The following is a 23,702-nucleotide window of genomic DNA, read 5'->3' as shown; positions in this document are numbered from 1 at the left end:
GGTTGAAATGCCCTCCTTCAGGTGTGACCCTCAGGGGCTAGCCAAGTCCAGGTTTGTTGGGGAGCAGAAGCAGGCGATAGTGAAAGCCCCCTGGATCCTGCCTGGGAGGCGGGTAGTCCCTCAGAAAGCTGAGCCATTTGCTCCTGGTTGCACTTCTGCCACCAGAGAGAGACCCTCAGCCTCTGGAGCTGGAAAGAACCCAGGAGCACAGGGGTCTGGTTTACCTTTCCTGCCCTATCTATCAGTCAACAGAAAAGCTTGTTCTAGGAGCCAGCACTGGGTAGGGGAAGGTAGCCTGTGTGTCTGTCTCCCTTGGCTGTGGCAGCTGTGGTATTGAGAGCTATCTGTCCTCTTGTGTGTTCCTACACTGCCCCGGGTAAGGGAAACAGGTTTTCCATTTTTTCAGCGTCCTGTGAACAAGGGAAGCTTCTGGAGGGATGGCTTGAGGAGGTGGTCTGACTCCAGTCTCTTGAGAAGGGTGGAGGGTTTCAGGGCATTAGGTCCCCGAGATGTCAGGAGAGGTCAGGTCAGAGAGATCTATGGACAGCATCTGAAATGCCCTCAGGATGCTAAAGCCTTAGGGTGACTGCTGATGACCAAGAAGGGTGCTGTGTCTGTCGGGGAGGAGCAGGAGCTGCAGCTGTCAGCAGGTGGCAGGAGGGTGTGACCCCGAAAGGTAGGAAGCCACAGGCTGTTGTCTGCTCTGGAGAAGAGTGGGGGTGGGGGATACGCAAGCAGCCAGAATCCAGGAGGAGGAAGAAAAGAGGTTGTCTATGGGTTTGAGGCAATGGGGTGCCATGCTGGGTGTCACTAGAAGCCAGAGGCCCTGGAATGGGGGAGGGGAGCTTCGGGTTGGGGGTGGGCAAGGTTTAGAAAGGAGATTAGGGTGAGGAAAACCTGCTGTGAACAAAAAGCCCCCTCCCCCAAATAAAACCTGGGGGCACCAGAGGAGGGGAACGTTCCAAAATCCAAGGAGGGAAAAATCTGGAAGATTCTGATTGATAGAGATGGGGGGGGCAATATTGCTGTCCGCACCCACTTTCGGGACTGGGAAGGAAGGAGCTGCTGGTGGGCTTATCCCTTAAGATGGAAAAATACCCTTCCCCAGGGATTGAACTGAGAGAAGATCAAGTACCCAGGATGTACACCGGTGCTTTTCTGGAGGCGTGAACAGCTTTGCAGACCCTGCCCTTGCTGTTCCTATACTGAGTGTCTGTCACCTGTGACCCCAGTCTCAGGGGCTAGGGCTCAGCAGGCAGCCAGAGAGCCTCCTGTCTTTTACCCCCCAGCAAGCAGCTCTGCCTTGCACGGGCTTCTGGGCAGCCTAGCCCAGCCTGCCCGGGGCCCTCAGGCCGGTGCCCGGGCTCTGGCTCCGTGTCTTCACTCCCGTGTTTGTCCAAGGAGGGAGGGAGGGACGGGGGCGGTGCTGGGGCAACTGGAACAGCGCTGGTCACCGGGCTGGCTGGGCGAGGTGGCCAGGCAGAGCCAGGGGGCTGCCAGGGGAGGCGATTGAATGGGGAATGTTCATAGTGGTTGCCAAGAATCTCATGCATCCCACTCACCCAGAGCCTGCAATGGATTGGGACCAGTGCCTGTTTCTTGAGTGTGTGCCTTTATTTCTCTTCTCTGGTCCCGGCCTAATTCTCCCGTATACATGGTGAGGGGTGGCAGCGGGGTCCACCAAGATGGTGGAGGATGTCAGGAGAGAGGGGACAGTGGGAGGGGCTCACCTCTGTCCTGCTGCTGCTCTCCTGTGCAGCCTTGAATTTTCCACCTGAAATCTTGGGCCTGCAACATGCCTTTGCCCTGAATGCCCCTGTCACAGCTGACCCAGGATGTCCCCTGCACCCCATACTGCACCTGCAACCTCCATTCCCAGGGAATGTTCCCCATCTCATTACTGGAGTCATGGGTGGACCCTCAGGTAGAAGTGACCACAGCATGTAGCCTTAAAGCCCTACTCAGGGAGAGAAAGAGAGATGTGGGCTATCCCACCTCAGCCAAGCAGGCCATGGCCTGGAGGAGAGCAAGTGGAAGGTCTCTGCAGTCCTGCCCCTTGTAGGCAATGCTCACTGATTGATAACCTTCTGCCAAGCCCTCCCTACTCTAGAAGAGCAGGGGACCCGTGGGCTTGTAGCTCCCAGTTCTATGGGCCCCACACCAGCCCTCTCTTGAGGTTGGTGCTTGGTAACATGTTGCTTCAGCCCTTGTAAGGGGCAGGTACCCTGGGCAGGAGGAGGAAGCAGAGTAGTCCTAAGGGCGGGGGAGGGGAGGTGCAGAGGTAGGGGAGTGATGAGAGGGCCAGAGGAGTGTGCCTCCCATCCCTGGCTCCCTTCTTTCTTGACTGCCCCAAGAACTCTTGATTCAGAATGCAATTCTGTCTGTTCTTTTACCAGCTGTCAGCCATTGCCCTGCTCTGTGGGCCTTTGGGGACTCTTGAGACCAGATGGGACTCCTCAGCTCGTGAGGTAGAAGTTCCCAGAGGGTTCTGGGATGAGGCCCAGCTCCCGTATCTCAGTGAGCAGGAGGCGGGGCCTCTACGCCAAGACCTCAACCTAAAGCTGAGAGAGCAGAGCTAGATAGACTGCCCGGGTTGAGGGATAGAAAAGGGATGGAGAGCCCCCGCCCATCCTGGCTCTTCTTCTGGCTCTCTAGTATCCCCCCTCCGGCACGCTACAGCTCCTCCTAGCCCCTCACTTCAAGGTAGCCTCGGAATCTGGGGGTAGGTCTCTTCTACGTCAGATTAAAGTCACCACCACCCCACCCCACCCCACCCCTCGTTCAGCACACAAACTGCTTGTACTTATTGAGTACTGTAGACAAAGGTGAGATCATGACGTACTCGTTAGAGTGACTTCAACCTCCAAATCATTCCTGGGGTCTCCATTCCCAGCTGGCTTCAGGTGGGTGAGGGGTCGTGGACAACCCCCACCCCCAGCACACAATGATCTCCTCCTAGGGTAGCAGGTTCCTGCCCACACACACTCTTGCTGTCCACTTCCCGCCGGCTCTCCTCGGAGTCCTCCACCCCGCCCCCACAGCACTGAGCAACCTTACGACTTGGAGTCCTCAGCATCTCACCTTCCCCACTCCTCCCACTTTTCCACCAATCCGTCAGCAAGGAAAAGGCAAGGCAGGCTTTGGCACCCAGGGGCCGGCCCTGGCACCTTCTCCAGGCTCCGGAGGCTCTGCATCCTACCAGCTTTCTGGTTTCAGCCCTACAGCTGAGGGAAGCTTCTACAGTCTCTGCTGGCCCCTCCCTCTTCCCAGATCCTCCACTTCAGCCAGGGCTGCTACCTCCACCCCTCCTCTGTCTGACTCAGCCAGTCGGGTAGGGGGGGGGGCCTTCTCTAGCTCAGAGACCTGTGAGGAGGGAGTGGGACAGACTGGAGTCCATCAGGCCTAATGGGTCTTGAACAACTCAGAGACCCCCACACACACACTGGGACAGAACCTAATCTCCAAGCCTGGGATTCCCTGTGAAAGGTGTCACTGTAACCTTAACAGAGGGGTTCACACACCTCGCTGAGAATTTCTTCTGATGCCAGGAGACTCTCTTGGGTATGAAGCTGCCCAGCACATGCTGTAAGGGCTCCGTGATGGACACTTCACAGCTGATTGTGGGCCCAAAGCAACCCTCTGTCTGCAAGTGGGGATCAATATTGTCTTGAATGGTGCCACTGCAGGGCCACCAGGAGCTGGCACCTCAGCGCAGCAGCCCGGGATAGCTAGTGGAGTCGAGTAGCTCCAGCCAGAGCTCTGGGAACTGGGAGTGTATCCAGATGAGTGGAGCCTTAGGCCAGGACTGGGCGGCCTCTGGGACCCAGTGCCTGCACAGAGAGAACATGCTTTTCTTCAGCCCAGATTGGTAGCCAGGGTCTTCACCGGACACTCCACTGTCTGTCCATCACATGTGGAACTAGGTGGCCTCTGAGTCTGGGGAGGGCCAAGAAAGAAGCTGGCTTCCTCCCCTCTGCGCCCCCCTGGGGCCCAGGCTTCTGCCAGGCTTGAAAGCCTCTGCCAGATTTCCAACCGAAGGCAGGCAGCCTCTCCCTCTCTGCGCAAGGTCCAAGCTGGCTCTTTGTTTGGGAGCCCTAAAATGGCTGTCTTTTTGCACCTGACTTGCTGGGATATGCCACACAATACCTCCCTCTGATGACTCTAGAACACTTGTGGTACCCATCCTCGAGTCTTACCGGGGTCCTGGGAGGTCAGGGCCACAGAATCCTACCCTGTCCCTGTCTCTGCCTTGGGCATCACACCCTGGTCCGCTTCTCCTGGTCACACCATCCTTTCCCATCCCACAGGCGAACACCTGCGGATCTGTCCCCAGGGCTACACCTGCTGCACCAGTGAGATGGAGGAGAACCTAGCCAACCATAGCCGAATGGAGCTAGAGACTGCCCTCCATGACAGCAGCCGCGCCCTGCAGGCCACGCTGGCCACCCAGCTGCATGGCATCGACGGTGAGTAGGGGCTGGAGGATAGGGACTTATGGGTGCAGGGCAGGACTCCAAGGCCAGGATTTGGATAGCTCATATCAGCAAAAGGACATCCCTCTTCCTGCAGGGCTTGAATGGAACCCAGGTTGTTGGCAGAGCCCTGGGGAGAATGGGCCTGCCCTTTCGAGGGGAACTGCTGCTCTTGGGGTGTCGTCACTTTGCCCCAAGCGGAGTTCCCTTGAGGACCTACAGAGGGCTGGTCTGCATCTCACCTGCACTTTTCGGGGTTCCTTGATAGGCCACTATCCCAGCTACCATCCCCTAGCCAGGGAGCTCAGACTGGAGGTGTAAAGGGTGCAGAGCCTGCTCTGAGGTGACTGCCTCTTAGCCAGGGTCAAAAGGCTCCTACGTGCTTCAAGAGGCCAAGTCAGCTACTGTTTAGCATCATTTATGGTGAACCCCTCATGTGGCCTCACTGTATATCGGCAGAGAGCAGTATCTGAACAGTGGTGGCATGTTAAACAGGAACCGTATGGTGCCCTGGGGTCAGAGGAGTCCCCTAAAATGTTAACCTGTAAGCAATGAGGTTTGCTGTCTTCAGAAGGGATACAGGGCCTGTGCAAAGCTGTGGACTGCAGACCTCCAGACCCTGGATTTCCAGTAAACAACTTGTTTTCCTCTGCTCTGAGCAGCCTGCAGGCCCTGATGGCAGGGGAGTGGGTTCTGATGAGCCTGAAGCTGAAAGAGCCCGAGAGCTGGGGCGTGGCCAGAGCCCTCTATAAGCTGCCCCTGAGCACAATAAAGTGGACATTCTTGGCACTCTTGTATCAAGGATGTCCCCGCGGCCCCGTCTGTCTGTCTGTGTGTTTTTAAATTTTCAGCCTAGTTCCTGTAGCGCATAGCGATTAGAACACAGAACTGGTATAGTTTTACAGGGTGGAGCTGGGAAGCAGGAATTATGAAGCTGTAGAGAGAAAGCAGGGACACTGAGTCTAAATCACAGCTGGGCATAGCTTTGAGGGGTTGGAAATTCCAGCAAATATCCCAGAAAATATCAGAGAGCCCCTAACCATACTCTGACACTTGTTGCTGAGCCTTCCCTTGTTGCTCGGTATGGAAGGGAGGGTCTTAGCAGTCACGGACCTTAAGTCTCACTTCCAGAGGAGATGCCACTGCCAAGTGGATGCAAGGGTGCCACAGCAGACGTTTCTCTGAACCTTAGAATCTGGTGCGCATGTTCACACCTCCCCAGAAAGCATCTGTTTGAGATGCTGGCTTACAGGAGGGTCTAAGGACTAAGGCTCCTGAAACCTGAGAAGCTGAGGGGGCAGGGCTTGCTGGAGAGCCCAAGAAGGAGGAGGGCTGGTAGGGCAACTGGAAGCCTTGAGGGGAGGGGGGAAGAGACAGGGCAGCTGGCAGGTAAGCTAGGGTCACTCTGGTTCCCCGACACACCCCTACTATAGCCCCTCCCAGAATCACTGAATCTCAGCACCTTTTGGTTCCTAAGTCCCGACTCAGAAATGACCTCTGGAGCCCCAGCTAGAGGCCTGTGTCCCTAGAGAGCACAGCCCTGACTTCTGCACCGCTAGTAAGGAGAGAGGTCTCCAAGAAGCTGCAGAACCCTCTGCAATATGGTGCCCAGCTTTTATAAGCAGGTTCTGAAAAGCAGGGGGTGTTCTGCCAAGCGTGCTAGCAGATTGGCAGAGAAGCACAGCCCGACTCAAGGGGTCATGCCTTTCCTCTGTGCACAGACCACTTCCAGCGCCTGCTGAATGACTCGGAGCGCACGCTGCAGGATGCCTTCCCAGGGGCCTTTGGGGACCTGTACACGCAGAACACTCGGGCCTTCCGGGACCTGTATGCCGAGCTGCGCCTCTACTACCGCGGCGCCAACCTGCACCTGGAGGAGACCCTGGCCGAGTTCTGGGCCCGGCTGCTGGAGCGCCTCTTCAAGCAGCTGCACCCGCAGCTGCTGCTGCCCGATGACTACCTGGACTGCCTGGGCAAGCAGGCAGAGGCCCTACGGCCTTTTGGGGATGCCCCGCGGGAATTGCGCCTGCGGGCCACCCGTGCTTTTGTGGCGGCACGCTCCTTCGTGCAGGGCCTGGGTGTGGCCAGTGATGTAGTCCGGAAGGTGGCCCAGGTACACACACTGCACAAGGGACCCTTGGGAACCCCTTGTGCTGCACCCAGGCACTTGGCATCCTACACCCTCAGCGCTGTTCCTCCGAGCCTTCGGGCCCTCAGCCTCACGGCTGCAACCCATTCTCAGTTGCTCACACGGCAGGTCTTCAGATGTGAGTCCACTGTCCATCTGCCAGCCAGTCCTGTGTCCTTAGCCAAATGATGACGTTGGGCTGCTGGGCTCAGGAAACAGGAAATGAGAAAAGATGTAGTTGAGCAAGCGGAAGCCCTGCAGGCCAGCACGATATCTCACAGAATGGGGCAGCGCACAGCAGACCTGTATGGGAAAGGCACAGCTTTAAGCTGCACTGCCCCCTAGCTCTGCTCGGCCCAGCAAGCCTTGGTTTCCTTGTCTGCCGTGAAGCAGTGTGCCATCATGTCCATTGGACTGTGGGCCTGAGATGGCCTAGGCCAAGTCCCGTAGCCTGTTAGTGCAGACCCCAGATGTTCTAACTTGTACCTAAGCCCTCCATATTGGTGCTTCTTTAAGGGTAGCTGGAGACCAGGTGCTCAAGGACTACAGGGAGGCTCAGGGTGCCTTTGTTCTCCAGGTACCTCTGGCCCCAGAATGTTCTCGGGCCGTCATGAAGCTGGTGTACTGTGCTCACTGCCGGGGAGTCCCTGGTGCCCGGCCCTGCCCCGACTATTGCCGAAATGTGCTCAAAGGCTGCCTTGCCAACCAGGCCGACCTGGATGCTGAATGGAGGAACCTCCTGGGTGAGCCCTACCCCAGGCTGCCTGGCCTGTCCTTAGGGCACTATACAGGGGGGTCCCTGGGATACAGTAGCCCCTGGTTTGGGCCAAATGAAAGGCTTAAGGGTCTAATATGATTGGGTCTGTGGGGGTCAAGGGACAGATTCTTTAATTCTCCCAAGGGGTGTGGCTGAATGACTGCCTCAACATACACATACACCAACACATGGGTGAAATGTGTCAAGCCTATACGTGCATGTACATACACTGACATGTGCACGCTGGCATGCATGTGTGCTTCACACAATAGGCGTTTGTGTAGTGTGCACAGGGTCTCCCTGCCAGTCACAGGTGTGCCTACGTGTACTGGCGAGTTGACATACACACATGCCGATACGTATGAATCGCTGTTGCTGTGAGGCGCATTAGCTGCGTACATGTTGGCACTGGTACATAGCTGGCATGAGCTGGTTAGTATGCCGGTCATCGTCCATCTGACATGTTACGTCTGTGCTGTAGGAAAGCATGCACATGCAGATCCACAGTTCATGTGTACGGGAGCTGGTTATGAGGCACATCTCCATGCATACACATCAGCTTATGTGGGCACACAGTAGGCCAGAAGCTATTCGAGCATGTTCAATACCTGCATGAGCTAACATGGACATATATGGACATGAACTAGGCCATCAAGATTGCCAGATGTCCTGTGTGTTCGTAGAAACCTATGCACTGTATGTGGGTATGTGAATACTCTGAGCTTCATGAAGGTGAGCTGTTCCCGGTCTGAGTGTAAGCACCTGTGAATCTGCTGGTGCTGTCAAGACTGTGTGTTATTAATGTGCATAGGTGATGTGTGTGCATGTGTATTCACACCCCTGCCAGACTCCATGGTGCTCATCACTGACAAGTTCTGGGGCCCATCGGGTGCGGAGAATGTCATTGGCAGTGTGCACATGTGGCTGGCGGACGCCATCAACGCTCTCCAGGACAACAAGGACACACTCACAGCCAAGGTGTGTGAGGGCTGCGGGGGCAGGCACTGTGAGCATTGGAGGATCTGTCCAGATCTGGGCCTGAGAAACCCTGCTGTCCCTCCAGACCTCTTTTGGTATCTCCCCAGGTCATCCAGGGCTGTGGAAACCCCAAGGTCACTGGGTCTGAGGAGAAGCGTCGCCGTGGCAAACTAGCACTGCAAGAGAAGACCCCCACAGGTACTCTGGAAAAGCTGGTAAGTTCCACCATTTCAGTGGCTAGAGCCCTGTATATGGGAGGGGACACGGGCAATCTGCCCCCTGGCTTTTCACTGGTCTACCTGCCGTCCAACAGGTCTCTGAGGCCAAGGCCCAGCTCCGAGACATTCAGGACTTCTGGATCAGCCTCCCAGGGACACTGTGCAGCGAGAAGATGGCCATGAGCCCTGCCAGTGATGACCGCTGCTGGAACGGAATATCCAAGGGCCGGTAAGTAGCCACCATTTGGCCACGTCCTCACAAACGCCCAGAGCGTGGGAAGCTGGGCTAGAGGATTACACACCTTCACCAGCTCCCAGCATGAGCACATACCCGCTACTGTAGGGCCTGCATGGGTTCCCACTGTGTTGGAGGTTCACTGGCTCTAAGGATGTGATACACGATATGCCATGGTTCAGCTCCTCGGCGAAAGCTAATGTCATGAGCTGTGGCCCTGACTGCCCTGTTCTAGGTACCTACCTGAGGTGATGGGTGATGGACTGGCCAATCAGATCAACAACCCTGAAGTGGAAGTGGACATCACCAAGCCTGACATGACCATCCGGCAGCAGATCATGCAACTCAAGATCATGACCAACCGTCTACGTGGCGCCTACGGTGGCAATGACGTGGACTTCCAGGATGCTAGTAAGGCCCGCCAGGGGTAGGGTGGGTTGGGGCTGGAATCTGTCCTGCTCATAAAAGGAAGGGTACATGAGCTCTCCAGACTCCTCTGCCAGGGACCCTCACAGCCTCTCATCCTCATGAATGCTGTAAGGGTCCCACGTCCCTGTAGCACAGCTGACGTCCAGCCAGGATGTCCATCTGGCTGTCACGGAACAGGTGGGAACAGCAGGGGGCAGACCTAGGGACTGAGTCTTCAGGTGCAGCAGGGTAGGAAGAGCCTGCTGCAGCCTCCTGTCCTCCCCAGGTGATGATGGTAGCGGCTCAGGCAGTGGTGGCGGCTGCCCAGATGACACCTGTGGCCGGAGGGTCAGCAAGAAGAGCTCCAGCTCCCGGACCCCCTTGACCCATGCTCTCCCTGGCCTGTCAGAACAGGAAGGACAGAAGACCTCAGCCGCCAGCTGCCCAGAGCCCCACAGCTTCTCCCTGCTCTTCCTTGTCACCTTGGTCCTTGCAGCAGTCGGACCCAGGTGGCGGTAACTATCCCCTAGCCCCAAGGACTGTCTTGGCCAAAACATGCAACAGACAATATTTAATTCCCTTGGCCGTCGAGGCTCAGGGCAGGATGAGGAGACAGTAGCTCTGAGTACTGGGGCGGGGTGCATGGGGTGCCGGCCTGCTGGGTCTGACCGCACCTGTCACCCTAGCTTTTAATTTCATATCAGGTCAGCTGTGAGCCATTGTCCCCAAAAGCCATGTATTTCAGGGACCTCAGGGGCACCTCTGGCTGCACACTCTCCCTTACCCTCCTGCACCACCCCGGAAGCTCATGAGGCCAACCAGAAGGGTGGCTGTTAGCTGCAACCCATCGGAGACCTCAAGTGAGCGTGTGCCTTCCTTTCCCGCCTCTTCCCACTGGGGACGCCCCACCAGACCCCACGGGCCACAGATGTCAGAAACTGAGGCCCATCCCGCAGCTCCCCAGGAAGCCTGCAAGGGCTGCCAGTACGTTGCTGTCCAGGCTCTGGCAGGGCCTTCAAGTTTATGCATGATACCCTCTGCTCAGAAGAAACTCTGCAGCCAGGATTCTCATACACACCAGGCCTGGACCCTGTGCCACTGTGGAGCCCAGTGAAAGTGGTCCTCAGAGAAGACCCGCTGTGGGTGTCCTTGAGTGTGGCTTAGGTGAAGTGACAGCTGGCATGGCTACATTAGACTCAACTCTGCCACGCTGCTTGAGGGTGTGTTCTGTTCCCTCACATGGGCTCACAAAGTCCGGCCTTGGGCGGGGGGTCGGTGAGGAACCTCACTTCAGGGGAATAGCCGGCCACGTCTAGCCTCCCAACCCACTTATAAAGGTCCCCTGGCCACAGGGGTGCTGGGTGACTGGTGAAACTTCAGCTCAGGGTCAATGGGACCTGGTACTGCAGGTCGGGAGGATACCTGGGCCCCTTCCTGACCAAGGCAGCCCTGCAGAAGCTGGGGGAGCATTGACAGTCAAGGGCTTTTACAGACATGCACATTCAGACCCTCGGTGTCCTTGTCCACTGAGCGCTACATCTCAGTCTTCCTTGACGGCACTGGAGAGGCTCAGGGCACCATTTGCATCCTGGTACCCTCCTGTGGGCCTTGAGACCTGGGGAGCACCTAGCTTACTGAGGCTGTCACAGCTCCTTCCCTTCCAGGGCCTTAGGGGTGCTGAGCTGCTATAGCCTGGAAGACCTTGGTCCTGATATGCAGAAGGCCTGGAAAAGGCTGCTTGCTTACCACCTTTTTTTTTTTTTTTTTTTTTTTGCTTTTCGTTACTGGGGTTAGGGAGGCTACTGCCAGCACCAAGGTCTGCCCAGTAGTCAGGTCCCCTGGCCCAGGATGACAGGATGGGTATTCTCTGCAGTTGGTCCATGGATTTGTGGGTCCTTGCCCTGAGTGTACCTATCCTGCCACACAGCTCTGCTACTGCCACTCAGGCAGGGGTGGCAGGAGCCAGAGCTGGGCTCCAGGATGTGAGTGCCTACGTGTCAGGACAGCAGCACCCAGGATGGACAGGACAGCCAGGATGGTGGCCAAGCTACTGTGTCCTTCCTCCATGAGGCTCCGTGTCACTCAGTGCCAGTGGGTAACATGTGTTCTTTGAGTCCTTGTATGAATTAAAGGCTGGAGACCTACAGTGGACATGACTTTATGTAACTGGTGAGACCGCATTTGTGTTCATGTGAACATGGCATGCACACAGCAGGGCTTGTTGGAAGGGGTGTGAGCATGGGTTGCACCTGTAGCAAGGTCCTAGGGTTTCTATGTGATCGTTGACCATTGAACCTCTCCAAGTCCCGCCTGTGCCAACTGAACATCCCAAAGTTCATGGGAGGAAGGGGCTAGGATACCAGCCTGTGCTGGCCCCACCCACCTTCCACATTACCAACGCCCCTCAATGCATGTGTGCCTTACCCATAGAAAGGTTCTCATTCCTGCCAGGGTGCCTCTGAGTTACCCAGGAGAACAGTGTAGGAACCAGAAATGTCCTCCCACTCCAGTCTGTTCCAAGCTGTCCTACATCTACAGACAGACCCTGAATAGCCTAAGGCATCCAGGCCTGTTCACCCTCACTTCAAGGACCCTGTGTGAGCACGCAGTGCCAGCCTCCATGGCTAGGAAGCTCATTCAGTAGTGAGACTCAGAAGCCCTGCTCAGCCAGGTTTGCCATGTGTACTTGGGGAGCTGTGGCCCACGCTGCCGTACAAGTACATTTACAGTGTCACCCACCATTCAATGGGGACACGAAGGAACAGAGCAGAGCCCTAACCCACAAATGCTGGTCGACCACACATCCCAAGGAGACACAAACATCTCCCAAAAGGAAGGGTCCTTGGTCAAGCTCCTGCTGCGTATTCGACCCTACCCAAGGGTTCCCCTCAGTGTCCAGGCCCAGGGTGGCAGCTGCGTCTTCACTTTCTGCCTCTTTGCATGTCCTGGGAAGCCCTGATTCCAAGTGGCCCAGATTCTTCCCTGGGAGTGGGAAGGAGTACAGTCCTATCTCCTCAAGTGGTCAGGATAGACAGCCATGGATTGAAAGCGAGGCTCGGTAGAGCCCTGTAGGGAGAGCTGAGTAAGCTGGTGCTCACCGGTGCCTGCCGATGGAGCACTGTGTCAAATACTCCAGCAGGTTTTCCGCTTTGTGGACACGTCGTTCTGCTTTGAATCCTCGAACCAGACATACTTGGACTCCTTTTTCTTTTTGAGCTGGACATGGGTGGGCACATACGTCTGCCTTTCGTTCAGTGAGGGCAGGAAGCCCTTCCTCTCTGTCAAGAAAAGGGGGACGTGTCTGAGATGGGTACCCAACACAGGAGTCAGCATCTAGGCCTGGGCCAGGTCTAGCACCAGACAAATGCCAGGTCAGCACCTTGCATTTAAGTCCTGCCACAGTGCTGCCAAAGAGGCTAGCTAGAGGGTAGTCCCTTCTCTGCCATCATGAGTTCTCAGAGCCTTCCTTGTGAGAACTCAGGAAGGCACCAGCATCCTGACTGGCCTAGTGGCAGCGGCCAGTTCTCCCACAGGCCTGCAGGCGATCCTGCAAATCAGCACGATGCTTTTAGCTCACACACGCACTCACCTGTACTCGTCCATGCGCATGCCCATACATCCCGAGCCATTAGAATGGCAGAGGTTAGAAAGCCAATGAGGTGACCCTGGGTGGGTGAGGGGCTAGGTCTCCTAGGGCACAGCTGTAGTTGGCCAGCTGCTTTGCTGAAAACCATGACCGCCTGGTGAGGAACAGGGGCAGCCGTTGCCCAATAGGCTTTCCCTCTGCAAGAAAGTCCTCCTAGATGGAAACGACCCCATGTTCGCACAACTCAGGGACAAGTAGATTGCCCTGAAAGTAAGACCTTAGTAACTAAACACTTCCCTTTTAGCCATCCCGAAAGGATGCGTAGGAGCACTCATTTCCAGCACAGACCCACTTCCAAGTGCAGTCTGAAGTAGCACTGGAGCGAGCCAGCCAAAACGGCAGCCCTCGGAATGTGAAGAGCTGAAGTGTGGATTTGAATGGGTTACAGGGACACGGTAGACTGTAGGATGAACCCCTTCCCTCACAAACATCAAAACGAGAGGGAGGTGTGAATGTTTCACAACCGGCAGCCTATACAAGATTTCAGATGAACTAAACCCTGTGGCGGGGGATGGGGGAGCACTGAGAGTTGACAGTAAACAGAGCGGTGTGTCCGATGCAGACCTATACCTGTGGTGGAAGCTAGGACTGGGCCCCCAAGTGACAGAACAGCACGGTGCCACAAGGTCCTGCTTCTCTGGAGAGCAAGAAAGCATATGCTGCTCCCCAGAGCCCCCCACAAAGAGTCAGTGGCTGGTGATAGTACATAATGAGCAAATGCAAAAGCTCTAGAGGGGCCACGCACAGAGAAGCAGCAAGATCCTCACAAAGAAAGAGAAGTCAAGAAACACTGGTGCGGCAAGCTGAGATTTGTAAAACCACAACATGGCAAAAACAAGTTTACCCTGAGAACCATACCACGAGCAAACTAAAATTGTAAGTGCTCATAGAGAAAGGGGGGAACAGAGGCTATCGGGTTAGGACAAGCCTTTTGTGGGTGTTCACAAAACATGAATTAGAGAAACCCCAGAAGAAGAGGGGGTGACTCAGAAAGCTTACTTAAAGACATAATAGCTGAGAGTTATCCAAATCTTGGTAGGTTATCCAGAGGTGTGAAGCTGAAAGGACTCCAAGCAAGATGAACCTGAAGATGGACGCTTGAGACATAGGCAAACTAAAAGTCAGAGATAGGGACTTCTAAAGGCGGTGGGAGATCTGCCAATACAAGGGAGTGTGCGCGCGTGTGTGTGTGCGTGCGTGTGTGTGTGCAGGTGTCCACAGAGGCCAGGGGTGGGTGTGTGTGTGATCAGTGCAGGTGTCCACAGAGGCCAGGCCAGGGACGTGTGTGTGCGTGTGTGCGTGCGTGCGTGCGTGCGTGCATGCGTGTGTGCGCGCATGTGTGCGTGTGTGTGTGTGTCGTGCGTGTGTGTGTGTGTGCGTGTGTGTGTGTGTGCAGGTGTCCACAGAGGCCAGGGGTGGGTGTGTGTGTGATTAGTGCAGGTGTCCACAGAGGCCAGGGGTGTGTGTGTGTGTGATGTGTGCAGGTGTCCACAGAGGCCAGGGGCGTGTGTGTGCGTGCGTGCGTGCGTGCGTGCGTGTGTGTGTGTGTGTGTCAGAGCTTTCAGCAGAAATTCTGCAGGCCAGAAGGGAATGAAATGATGAAACCAAAGTTTTGAAAGGAAAACTAACTTCCAACCAAGAACACTATACCTAGAAAAGCTGCCACCCGGAAACGAATGCAAAATAAAGATATTCTCAGACATAAGTTAGCTGAGAAATTCCCAGGTATCATGTTTATGCTTGCCTAATGAGAAATGCCGACGGGAACCCTTCATCTTGACCTGATAGCAACCAACACCGTGCAAGCATGAAGCTATGCCGCTGTCTAGTGAAGAAAGTTCACTGCTGAGCTCAAACCATTGATAATGCTAGTGTTTCACCTGGAGTAAAAACAGACAAAATGCATTTTTTAAAATGTGGCTGCAATGGTTTGTTAATGGATACGCAATATAAAAAGGCTAGCATAAATTGGGATGGGGAATAACAATATAATTTTTGCAACTAAGAAATTACTATCTACTTAAAATGGAATATGAGGCTCAGGAAACATTGTAGAACAGAGAAGAGAAAGATTTTCAGGGCCAGGGGACCTGGACATGTGCTATACCACAGTGCCTTCTAGACATGCCAGGAAAGCTGCACCATGAGATCCCAAAAATACGGTCACTGAAGCAAGACCTGCACAATGACAATACCAGTTGGCATGCCACCCCTAGATTAAGAACTAGAGGCAATTAATAGCCCCGAAAAAGGAAATAGGTTATCCAACCCCGCGTGGTCAGTCCAAAATGCATATATGTATAAGCAACACTAAATGAACTAAGTAGGTTGTATGTTATACACATTCATGTGTATATGTCTGTCTGTGGAACAATAATAAAGACGTCATGAAATTGAGATGGGGTGGAAGGACATGAAAGGAGTAGAGGGAGAGGCTGGGATAGAAATGATGCAAATGCAGTGTTCAGGTATGAGCCACAAAATAATTACACAAAATTTTTAACTATACTTGGGACTTTGGAGGCAAAGGTCAGAGAACCAGGAATTCTGAAGCCAGAATAGGGACCACAGCAAGACCTCTGAGGTTGGGCCAGAGGGATCCAGCTAAACATTATATATGAAATTCATTCATATATTGTGATGTCTTGAACGACATCACACCTACAGGCTCATGTTGAATGTTTGGTCCCTAGCCAGTGGGGCTGTTTGGGAAGGATTAGGAGGTGTAGCCTTGTTAGCAGAGGTGTGTCACTGGGGACCTCTGAGGTTTGACTCTTTCCTCTGCTTAGCGCTTGTGGATCAGATGTAAGCTCTCAGTTACTGCTCCAGCACCATGCCTGCCTGCCTGCCACCATGATCCCTGCCATGATGGTCATGGACTCTCACTCTGAAACTATGAGTCCCCATAAATATTTTTTTTCTACAAGTTCCTTTGATCGCGGTGTTTTTTTCATAACAACAGAAAGGTTACTAAGTCAGCCACTGGGCTGAATGAGAAGGGATTTAAAAATATATCCTATGTGAACAGTAACTAAAAGGCCACGGAAGTGTCTCTATCAACCAGACAAAACAGATTGCCAGTCCAAATCACAAGGTCACCATGTGATCATAAAGAAGACAGTTCATTGATCAGATAAAGCAATTATAAATAAATGTGTGCCTAACACCAGTGCACTGAACATACAAAGCAAACGCTGACACATCTGAAGGGAATGTAAACAGTAACTTCAGCATCCCATAATATTTGGTGATGAATGTATAATCCAGACAGAAAATAACAAGGGAGCAACAAACTTGAAAAATACTAAAGATAGAGTGGGCTAGCATATACACATATAATTCCATCCACCGCAGAGTGCCTGTGTGTCTCAGGAACATGGACATCTCCAGGGCAGATCACATGATCAAAATCTTACCAATATCTTTCCTAACCACAGTGTTATGAAACTAGATATCAACAATCTGAGGAACTTAGACAAAGTCCCACAGATATGTGGGAATAAGTAACATACTCCTCCATAACCAGAAAGTCAAAAAAGAAATTCAGAAGGAAGTTAAAAGCTATCTTGAGGCAAATGAAAAGGTGAACGCACTCATGGAGTGCACCAAAGCAGTTCTTTGAGAAGCGTCTGCAGTGGCAAACATCCATAAAAAAGAACCCAGCCAACCTAACTTCACTCGAGGGACAAAAAGGGACAAGCTATACATAAAACAAATAAAATAGTCACGATCCAAGCAGAAATCAATGAAATAGAAACTAGAAAAAAAACCAAAAGATTAATGACACCTCGTTTTCTGAAGTGATAAAACTGTCAAATCTTTAGCTAAACTGAAAAAAAAATCTCAAAATTATTCATGAAGAGGAGTCATTACAACATGTTATAGGAATAGAAAGGATCATAAAAGATCACTGTAATAATTTTATACCCACACATTAGAAAACCTAGAAGAAATGGAGAATGTCCTAGAAATATACAACTTATGTAGGCTAAATTATGAAGAAACAGAGTTTGAGCAAACATAACAAACATGAAGATACTAAATCAGCAATAACAGGCAAACCCCACATGAAAGCCCAGGACAAGGGGACTTTGTGGGTGAATTCTACAAAGCATTTAAAGGAGGATTAAATTTCACAGAAAACAGAACAGGAGGTGATAGGAAGTCTTATAGACTCATTTTATAGGGCAGTGATCTCCCTCACACCAAATTCAGAAAGGGGACAATAAGAAAACCTGTCAACTTGTCACAATCAGCGCCACCAGTACATTGAAGGGATCATGCATGTGACCCAGGGGCCACCTCCCTGGGCTGCAGAGAGCTTCAGCATATACAAATCAATGTGCTGCATCAGTCACAGAATAAAGGACAAAAGCCACCCAGTAATCACAATAGAAGTTAAAAAAAAACTGACAAAACTTAACATATTTTTATGGTTAAAGAATAAAATTAGGCTATTATGACGGACTGTATTTTAGTATATGATAGAGTATTTTTCTTAATTTGCCAGATATAAATGGACTAAATATTGCAACTATAATTCTTGCTTGATAACTGTTGTATGTAATCTTGCTATGTTAAAGTTAAAACCTTCCTTTTTATTTAGACGGAAAAGGGAGGTGATGTGGGATTCCCCTCTGTGTGCTGTAAATATGTTTTATTACCGTTGATTAATAAAGAAGCTTCTTTGGGCTTATGGCAGGGCAAACTAGAGCAAGGTGGGAATTCCAAGCAGAGATAGAGGAAAAAAGAAGGTGGAGTCAGACACATGTAGCCGCTAAAGGAGAAAGTCGCCAGTCCTCCAAAATCTTACTGGTAAACCACGAGACTCGTGGTAAAATATAAAATGATAGAAATGGGTTAATTTAAGATGTAAGAGTTAACAAAAAAACCTGAGCTAGTAGGCCAAGCAATGTTGCGATTAATATAGTTTTTGTGTAATTATTTCAGGTCTGGGTGGCCAGGAAATGAACAAGTAGCCTCTTTCAACAATTGTGTGTGTGTGTGTGTGTGTGTGTGTGTGTGTGTGTGTGTGTGTGTGTGTGTGTTTGTATAATTGCTTAGAAGTCCTAGACAGCAAAAGACAAGAAAAAGGAAATAAAGGGCCGCAGTTCTGAAATAACATTATCTTCACTGGCAGACAAAAACGTGTATTTCTCTGCAGAATTACACTGAACTCTGATAGCTAACAAGAAGTCTAAGCCCAGTACCAAGATGCAGAACTGACATAAAGTCCATGCGTAAAAACAATGAGTCATCTGAAAAGAAACTAAAGGGCCAGGGGAGGTGGTGCATACCTTCAATCCCAGCACTCAGGAGGCTGAGGCAGGGGGATAGAGTTCAAGGTCAGACTAGGCTACATAGCCAGACTGTGTCTAGGGATATTGCACAGAAGTAGTGCTGGTCTCACGTATGCAAAGCTCTGTGTTTGCTTCTCAGAGCCAAGAAGAAAAGTGGGGTGGATGGGACAGGGAAGGCGCGAGGGAAGAAAAGGAGCTAAGGGCACAATCTCATCTGCAATAACGTGAAAATTAAAATACTTAGAAAGAAATATATCTAAGGAGGTGAAAAACTACAAGCTAGGAATCAGAAAATATTGACAAGCAAGTTTAAAAAGTCATAAGGAAATAAGAAAATATACCATAATCTGGATTGGGAAAATTAATACTGCTGGAATGCGTGATACCATCCAAAACAATCTACAGACCAAAATCCCAATAATATCTTTCATAGGGCAATCCTAAAATTCATACGCAAGCACAAAAGACTGAGAGCAAAGCTGGGTCTGAGGAAGAACCAAGACTATGATGGTGTGGAGGTGTCCCGTTTTCTATTCAAAACTGCCAACAAAACTAATGGAAACAGTAGCAGGAGCCAGGTAAGAACGGACATGGGTAAGAATACAGGAAGCCCAGGAATTAGTGAAACAGCTACTCAACAAGACCAGTAGAACACAGTGGAGAAAGGATACCCTCCCAAGCAGTGTAGTCTGAAGAGGCTTCCTGGCTTCAGTCGGGGTAAAACAGGGAACTGGGTGCCCTTCCCAGGTTTCAAGGGAACAAACTATCAAGGGAAGGAGCCACAGCCCTGGCCTCAGTTACACTGCCTGTAGCACAGACCCTTCTTCTAGCTACCTGTTTCTCCCTCTCCAGAGAACACAGAGGTTCCCAAACTTCTGCACGGAACCCTGGTGCCCATGTTCTAGGCTTCCATCTCCATCACGACCCCAGCTACTCTTCGCTGTTGCCATCTGAGACCCTCTCAGGGCCATCCACAGCTCTTTTGCCTTTCCTCCCAAGCCCTGGATGGTCACCTAGCCTTGGACCCTGGCAGCAGTCCACTCTCCCGAAAGGTCAGATGTCAGAGGGAGTTGAGAAGAGGTGCCCATTCTTGCTGGTCTACAGCCAAACTCTCACTCCATGCCCCAGACTCTTCCCTCTCTTGCTGCCCCCTATTGACTTCCTAGTCTCTATGGAGCCAAACTCCATCTGTGTCCATAGCCTGCCAGGTCTTGCCTCCTTCAGAGACCCCCGGGTACCTCTTGTCCCTATCCTGCTTACTAGCCAGGGTTGTCACATCCATCACTTCCTGACTCTTTTCCCTACAACTCTGTCCTTGTTTCCTGCACTGAGTCTGTGCTTTAAAGGTATGATCTGATCACTTGCCACAGCCCACATCTCACTGCCTTACCTCCTTGCTTCGGTGCCGTTCCCTGGGGGCCTTTGAGGGCCCAGACAGAAAGGACAGGGCAGCTGAGTCTAGCTCAAAAGGAGAACCCAAAATTCCAGGTAAGCACTGAGAAGGGGATTCTGGGAGGGGGGAACAGAGGTGGAGATACTGTGTCCCACAGACATTGGCACCTCGAGGATGGCCTAAGAACCCCCCTGGGGAGGGAGGTGGCCTCCAGAAAAAGGGCTTCTCTTCCCTCCCAAGGTGCCTGGGCCTCGACAACTCTCACCAGTCTCTGCCCTTTGTCCTCCTCATTCCGCCAGCTGATCCCGCATGCTTCGAGAACAGGAGCACACGGGCTGCGGCAGAGTGGCAACCACTCGGACATGCGCTGTGTCCTTTCCACATTCAAGTGCCCATCAGTGCCTGGCAACCATCGGGACAGCTCGGAGGCAGAGATTTCAGCTGTACTCTGCTAGCGGAATCCTTGACAGCTTCCCTGACTTCGGGGCACAAGATGGAGGCATGTGTCCTCTGTACGCAGGCTGGACTCTAAACTGAATCCTAAGCCCACTGGGGTCCCCCCCCCCAGGATGTGCAGGTCCAGGGCAGCTGTGATTTCCCTAGGGCTGCCTGCCTGAGGGGGTTACTTTGGGGAGGTGCCAATGCCAGAACAAGAGAAGAAGCGCATCTCCCAACAGGGTCAGAAGTTAGCTTCAAGGTGGAGGCTTGGCAGCTGAGCAGTCAGGATGTAAGTAGATAGAGAGTGTCAGAGAGAAAACAGAGCAGCTGTTGGGTTTCACGGCATCTCCTTCCCCTACTGTCCCACCCCTGCCATAGGACAGCACAGAAGGCTCACCCAGTGGTCTCAATACTATGCAGGAGGCCCTGAGATAGAAAAGGTGCTGATGGCAGGAGCCACAAGATGGATTCTGAGATGCTGAGACAAATGTGTGGGCTTTCCCCTAGAGTGGGCTGGTTGAGGTTCTGGTAGACAGCAGGTATATGGTAGAGGAGGCCCCGCCCTCTATATGGCCATGTGCGGACCTCTCCTACTTCTTCCCTCCATGTTCCAAGTGACCTCGCAGCTCTTACCCCACACCACCTGCCCCGGAATACCCACGATAGCCACAAACAGCACTAGGGCTAGCAGCCCTACTGAGGGTGAGGAGGAAAGAGATTCTGCTATAACTACCAGCTTTGAGTATCACCTCTCTTCCCTGCAGGTAGAAGCATCAGTGGCATGGGACATAACCGCTTTAGAATTTTTTCCCTTTTCCTCCGCTCCCTGGCCTGATAGTTCAGGCCTCTGACTCCTCTGGAGTACAAGCCAGCTGGCTCCGTGAGAAAGATAACTGCTCCGCAGGAATTGCCAAGGCTCTAAGAAGACGGGGAGGGGCTGCTCCTGGGAAGAGCATAGATACAATTCCCTCCTGGATTTCCAGCCCCAGCCCTCCCCTGGTATCTCACTTCTTCTTCTTCAAAACAAAGTTCCCTGCTAAAAGGGGCTTTTCTCGAGTTCCAGGACAGCCAGGACTATTTCACAGAGTAACCTCTCTCTCTTGGAAAAAAAAAAATAGAGGAGCTTTTCTAGACCATATGCCCAGGGCCACAAGACTCCTCCTGGCTTAATGAGCGACCCCATCCATGTATGCATTGCCCTACCTACCCCCTGTCACTCGATCCTTCTTTCCACCAATATACAGACATGTAGCTGGAATGTGGGAGCCTGAGGCACAGGGACCAGGCCACCATGTCCCATGACCTAAAAGGTGCCGGCTCACAACAGAGTTGATCCAGAAGAGGCAATGCATCTCTGAGCCTATGACTAGCAGGAAAGGCACAGAGGACCCAGCGAAAGCCACCCAGGGGAGGTGGACACAGCAGGGAGCCACAAGGGGCCAGCAAGTCTGGGGGGGGGTGCTAAAGATAGGCATTGCTGCAGTGGCAGGGAGACCCCAGAGCAGTAAGGCCAGGAGGGGACAGAGAAGCCAGGAACATTGTGCAGGATAATCAGGATGGGAGGGACAGGGCTCCACTGGGCTTTGCTTTTGAGGGCAAGGATAAGCTGACTTCAACAGGTAAGATGTGATACGAAAGCCAGAGAGGAGCCATCAACGAATTCCACGTGAAAAAAGCGATGGAAGTGCAGCCTCACACTGAACCCCGAGGTCTTGGTACTTCCAGGTTCCCCACTGTCTCTCACGAAACCAGCCAACTGCAAACTTCCAGCAAGATAACTGAGCTCGACAAGCAAATCCGCAATCATATCTAAAAAAGCTTCAGGGAGATGTGAGTGGGTTGGTTTGTCCAGCAGACAAGAAAAGGTATCACAGCCCTGCAGGCTGAGGCCACAGGCTTAGGAGTCACCTGCAGTTCACAGGGAGAGACATGACCGCCGGTCACCACTGGCCATCTTAGGGAAGACGCAGGACCTTTCAGTTCCAGGCATACAATGAAACCACAGGTGGACTGGTGACATACTAAAACAGCTATGGACAGCAGAAATAAGTCACCCCTGTTTACAGCCTCATCAGCCGACAGCTCCCTCAGCCTCAGGGATGGAGGGATCTGAGAACTTTGACGCGGTACAGCTCAGGCTGCAAGGAGCCACTTTACAGGTGAGGCAGAAAAAGGAGTCCCCATGCCACCGAGTTCGCCACACCAGAGGTGTGAGGGAGAAGATGAAAGAACCTAAATTTCACACCAACACGGACAGATGTCACACACGCACCCACCTCTCTTAGACCGACATAACCTCCGAGAGCACACTTCAGAACACAGGGAAGCTTCCTGGAAACCGACGGAAGGGATAAAACCCCAAGGAGTGTGTGCACGCGTGTGTGAGACCCTCTGTAGACTGAAGGACAAAATGGCCTGAGTTATAATCTGTCACTCCAGCCAGCCTCCACGACTAATTGAGAAACTGTGGAACAAGTGCACTAGAAAGTAAGCTTTAGGCCACAGTAACCGTCATACTGTTCAAGGCAGAACTCAGTGGAGAGGTGTGTGTGTGTGTGTGTGTGTGTGTGTGTGTGTGCGTGTGCGTGCGCATGTGTGCATGGCATCTTGGAGGGCTGTGTGCAGCCACAGATTAAATATATTCCCCAAAGTGTTCAGAGTGGGCCCTAAGATTAATATGGTTGTCACTAGTATCTCCTTTAAAACAATTAGGGGTGGCTGGAAAATTGGCTCAGCAGTTAAGAGCCGATTTTCTGCTCTTCCAGAGGACCCAGGTTCAACACCCAGCAGCCACATGGTAGCCCACAACCATCTGCAATGCCCCCTTCCGGCCTCCACAGTCATCAGTCAGGCATTAATATACATAAATTCGTGCAGGCAAAGCATCCATACAGGATAAAATGAAAACAATTAGCACATATTTTAGGTAAAACATGGTAGGGCTTTCACTTGGAGAAAATGCTGTAGAAAAAAGTACAAATAAAAGGTGTCCATGGCCTTGTTTGGAACAGAGGAATGCCCTTACTTTTGGGTATGTATGTGTGTGTGTCCCTGGCTAGTCTCTGCATCCCTGCATGTCTGGAGATCCTTGCTGGTATCAAGGTAACTGTCATTTGCATTTGCTTGCTCTTGCTTTCCATAAGAAGCGTGGAAGCTCCTTCCTTGCTAATGGACTGGAAGTGGGATGCTCGTGCACCCTGGCTGCTTACATGGGCACCAGCACCCCAACCGGGAAGGCCCACCAATGCTAGCACTCTAGAACACAGAGCTGGGTCACCCATGGTAACCACCGATCAGTGCTAGGGGACAAAGCTCCAGTCCCTGCCTGTCAGGAGTTCCTCTTGGAAAGCTATCTGTGGCTGAGCTCCACAAAGGAACAGCTTGTTCCTCTGGCTATGGTCCTCCCTACCTACATATGTATGCCTTACCTGCCCCCCCATGAACCTCCCCCTTAGAGTAGAATTCAAAACCCAGGCACCAGTATTGCTGTGCTGCTGCCAGGAGACAGGCTGCCCAGCCGGTGTCTTCCCCAGTCCTCTCAGGCTCTGTAGCCCCCTTTGCACCTCTTCTCCAGTCCTGAGCTCTCTGCCCCACTTCCTCCCCCAGGCACCCCTAGGCCTGTCTACCTTCAGGCAAGTGGCTACAGTCCTCCCTGCCTGCCTGCCCTCTTTGTCACCCTGAAAGCGAAACTGATTCTCCGGGGCAGACTTGCCAGCCTTTGGTCACACT

At 52.4% G+C, this 23,702-nt stretch overlaps 2 protein-coding genes across 6 annotated transcripts in view; one reads left to right on the top strand and one right to left on the bottom strand.

Annotated features, from left to right (window-relative positions):
* Gpc1 (glypican 1) overlaps window positions 1-11,357 on the top strand; it is a 29,324-nt gene extending 17,967 nt beyond the window's left edge. For 2 of the 3 annotated variants that reach the window (XM_005361390.2, XM_013351611.2), the window contains exons 2-9: window positions 4,308-4,466; window positions 6,194-6,585; window positions 7,178-7,343; window positions 8,205-8,335; window positions 8,443-8,550; window positions 8,649-8,782; window positions 9,024-9,199; window positions 9,483-11,357. In XM_005361390.2, the coding sequence (XP_005361447.1) occupies window positions 4,308-4,466; window positions 6,194-6,585; window positions 7,178-7,343; window positions 8,205-8,335; window positions 8,443-8,550; window positions 8,649-8,782; window positions 9,024-9,199; window positions 9,483-9,715 (1,499 nt within the window). In that variant the 3' untranslated portion in view covers window positions 9,716-11,357. Of the gene's footprint in view, window positions 1-1,440; window positions 2,469-4,307; window positions 4,467-6,193; window positions 6,586-7,177; window positions 7,344-8,204; window positions 8,336-8,442; window positions 8,551-8,648; window positions 8,783-9,023; window positions 9,200-9,482 lie in introns of those variants that run through there. The other variant, XM_026786260.1, reaches the window with a different exon arrangement.
* Window positions 11,358-11,434: 77 nt separating this feature from the next.
* Ankmy1 (ankyrin repeat and MYND domain containing 1) overlaps window positions 11,435-23,702 on the bottom strand; it is a 47,918-nt gene continuing 35,650 nt past the window's right edge. For all 3 annotated transcript variants that reach the window (XM_013351612.2, XM_026786258.1, XM_026786259.1), the window contains one exon: window positions 11,435-12,474. In XM_013351612.2, coding sequence (XP_013207066.1) covers window positions 12,320-12,474 — 155 coding nt within the window. In that variant the 3' untranslated portion in view covers window positions 11,435-12,319. The remainder of the gene's footprint in view (window positions 12,475-23,702) is intronic.

Source organism: Microtus ochrogaster, linkage group LG4 (genome assembly GCF_000317375.1).
Source record: "Microtus ochrogaster isolate Prairie Vole_2 linkage group LG4, MicOch1.0, whole genome shotgun sequence".
Lineage (NCBI taxonomy): Eukaryota > Metazoa > Chordata > Mammalia > Rodentia > Cricetidae > Microtus > Microtus ochrogaster.
Note: the sequence above shows the minus strand (reverse complement) of the source record. Positions and strands in the feature narration are given on the sequence as shown.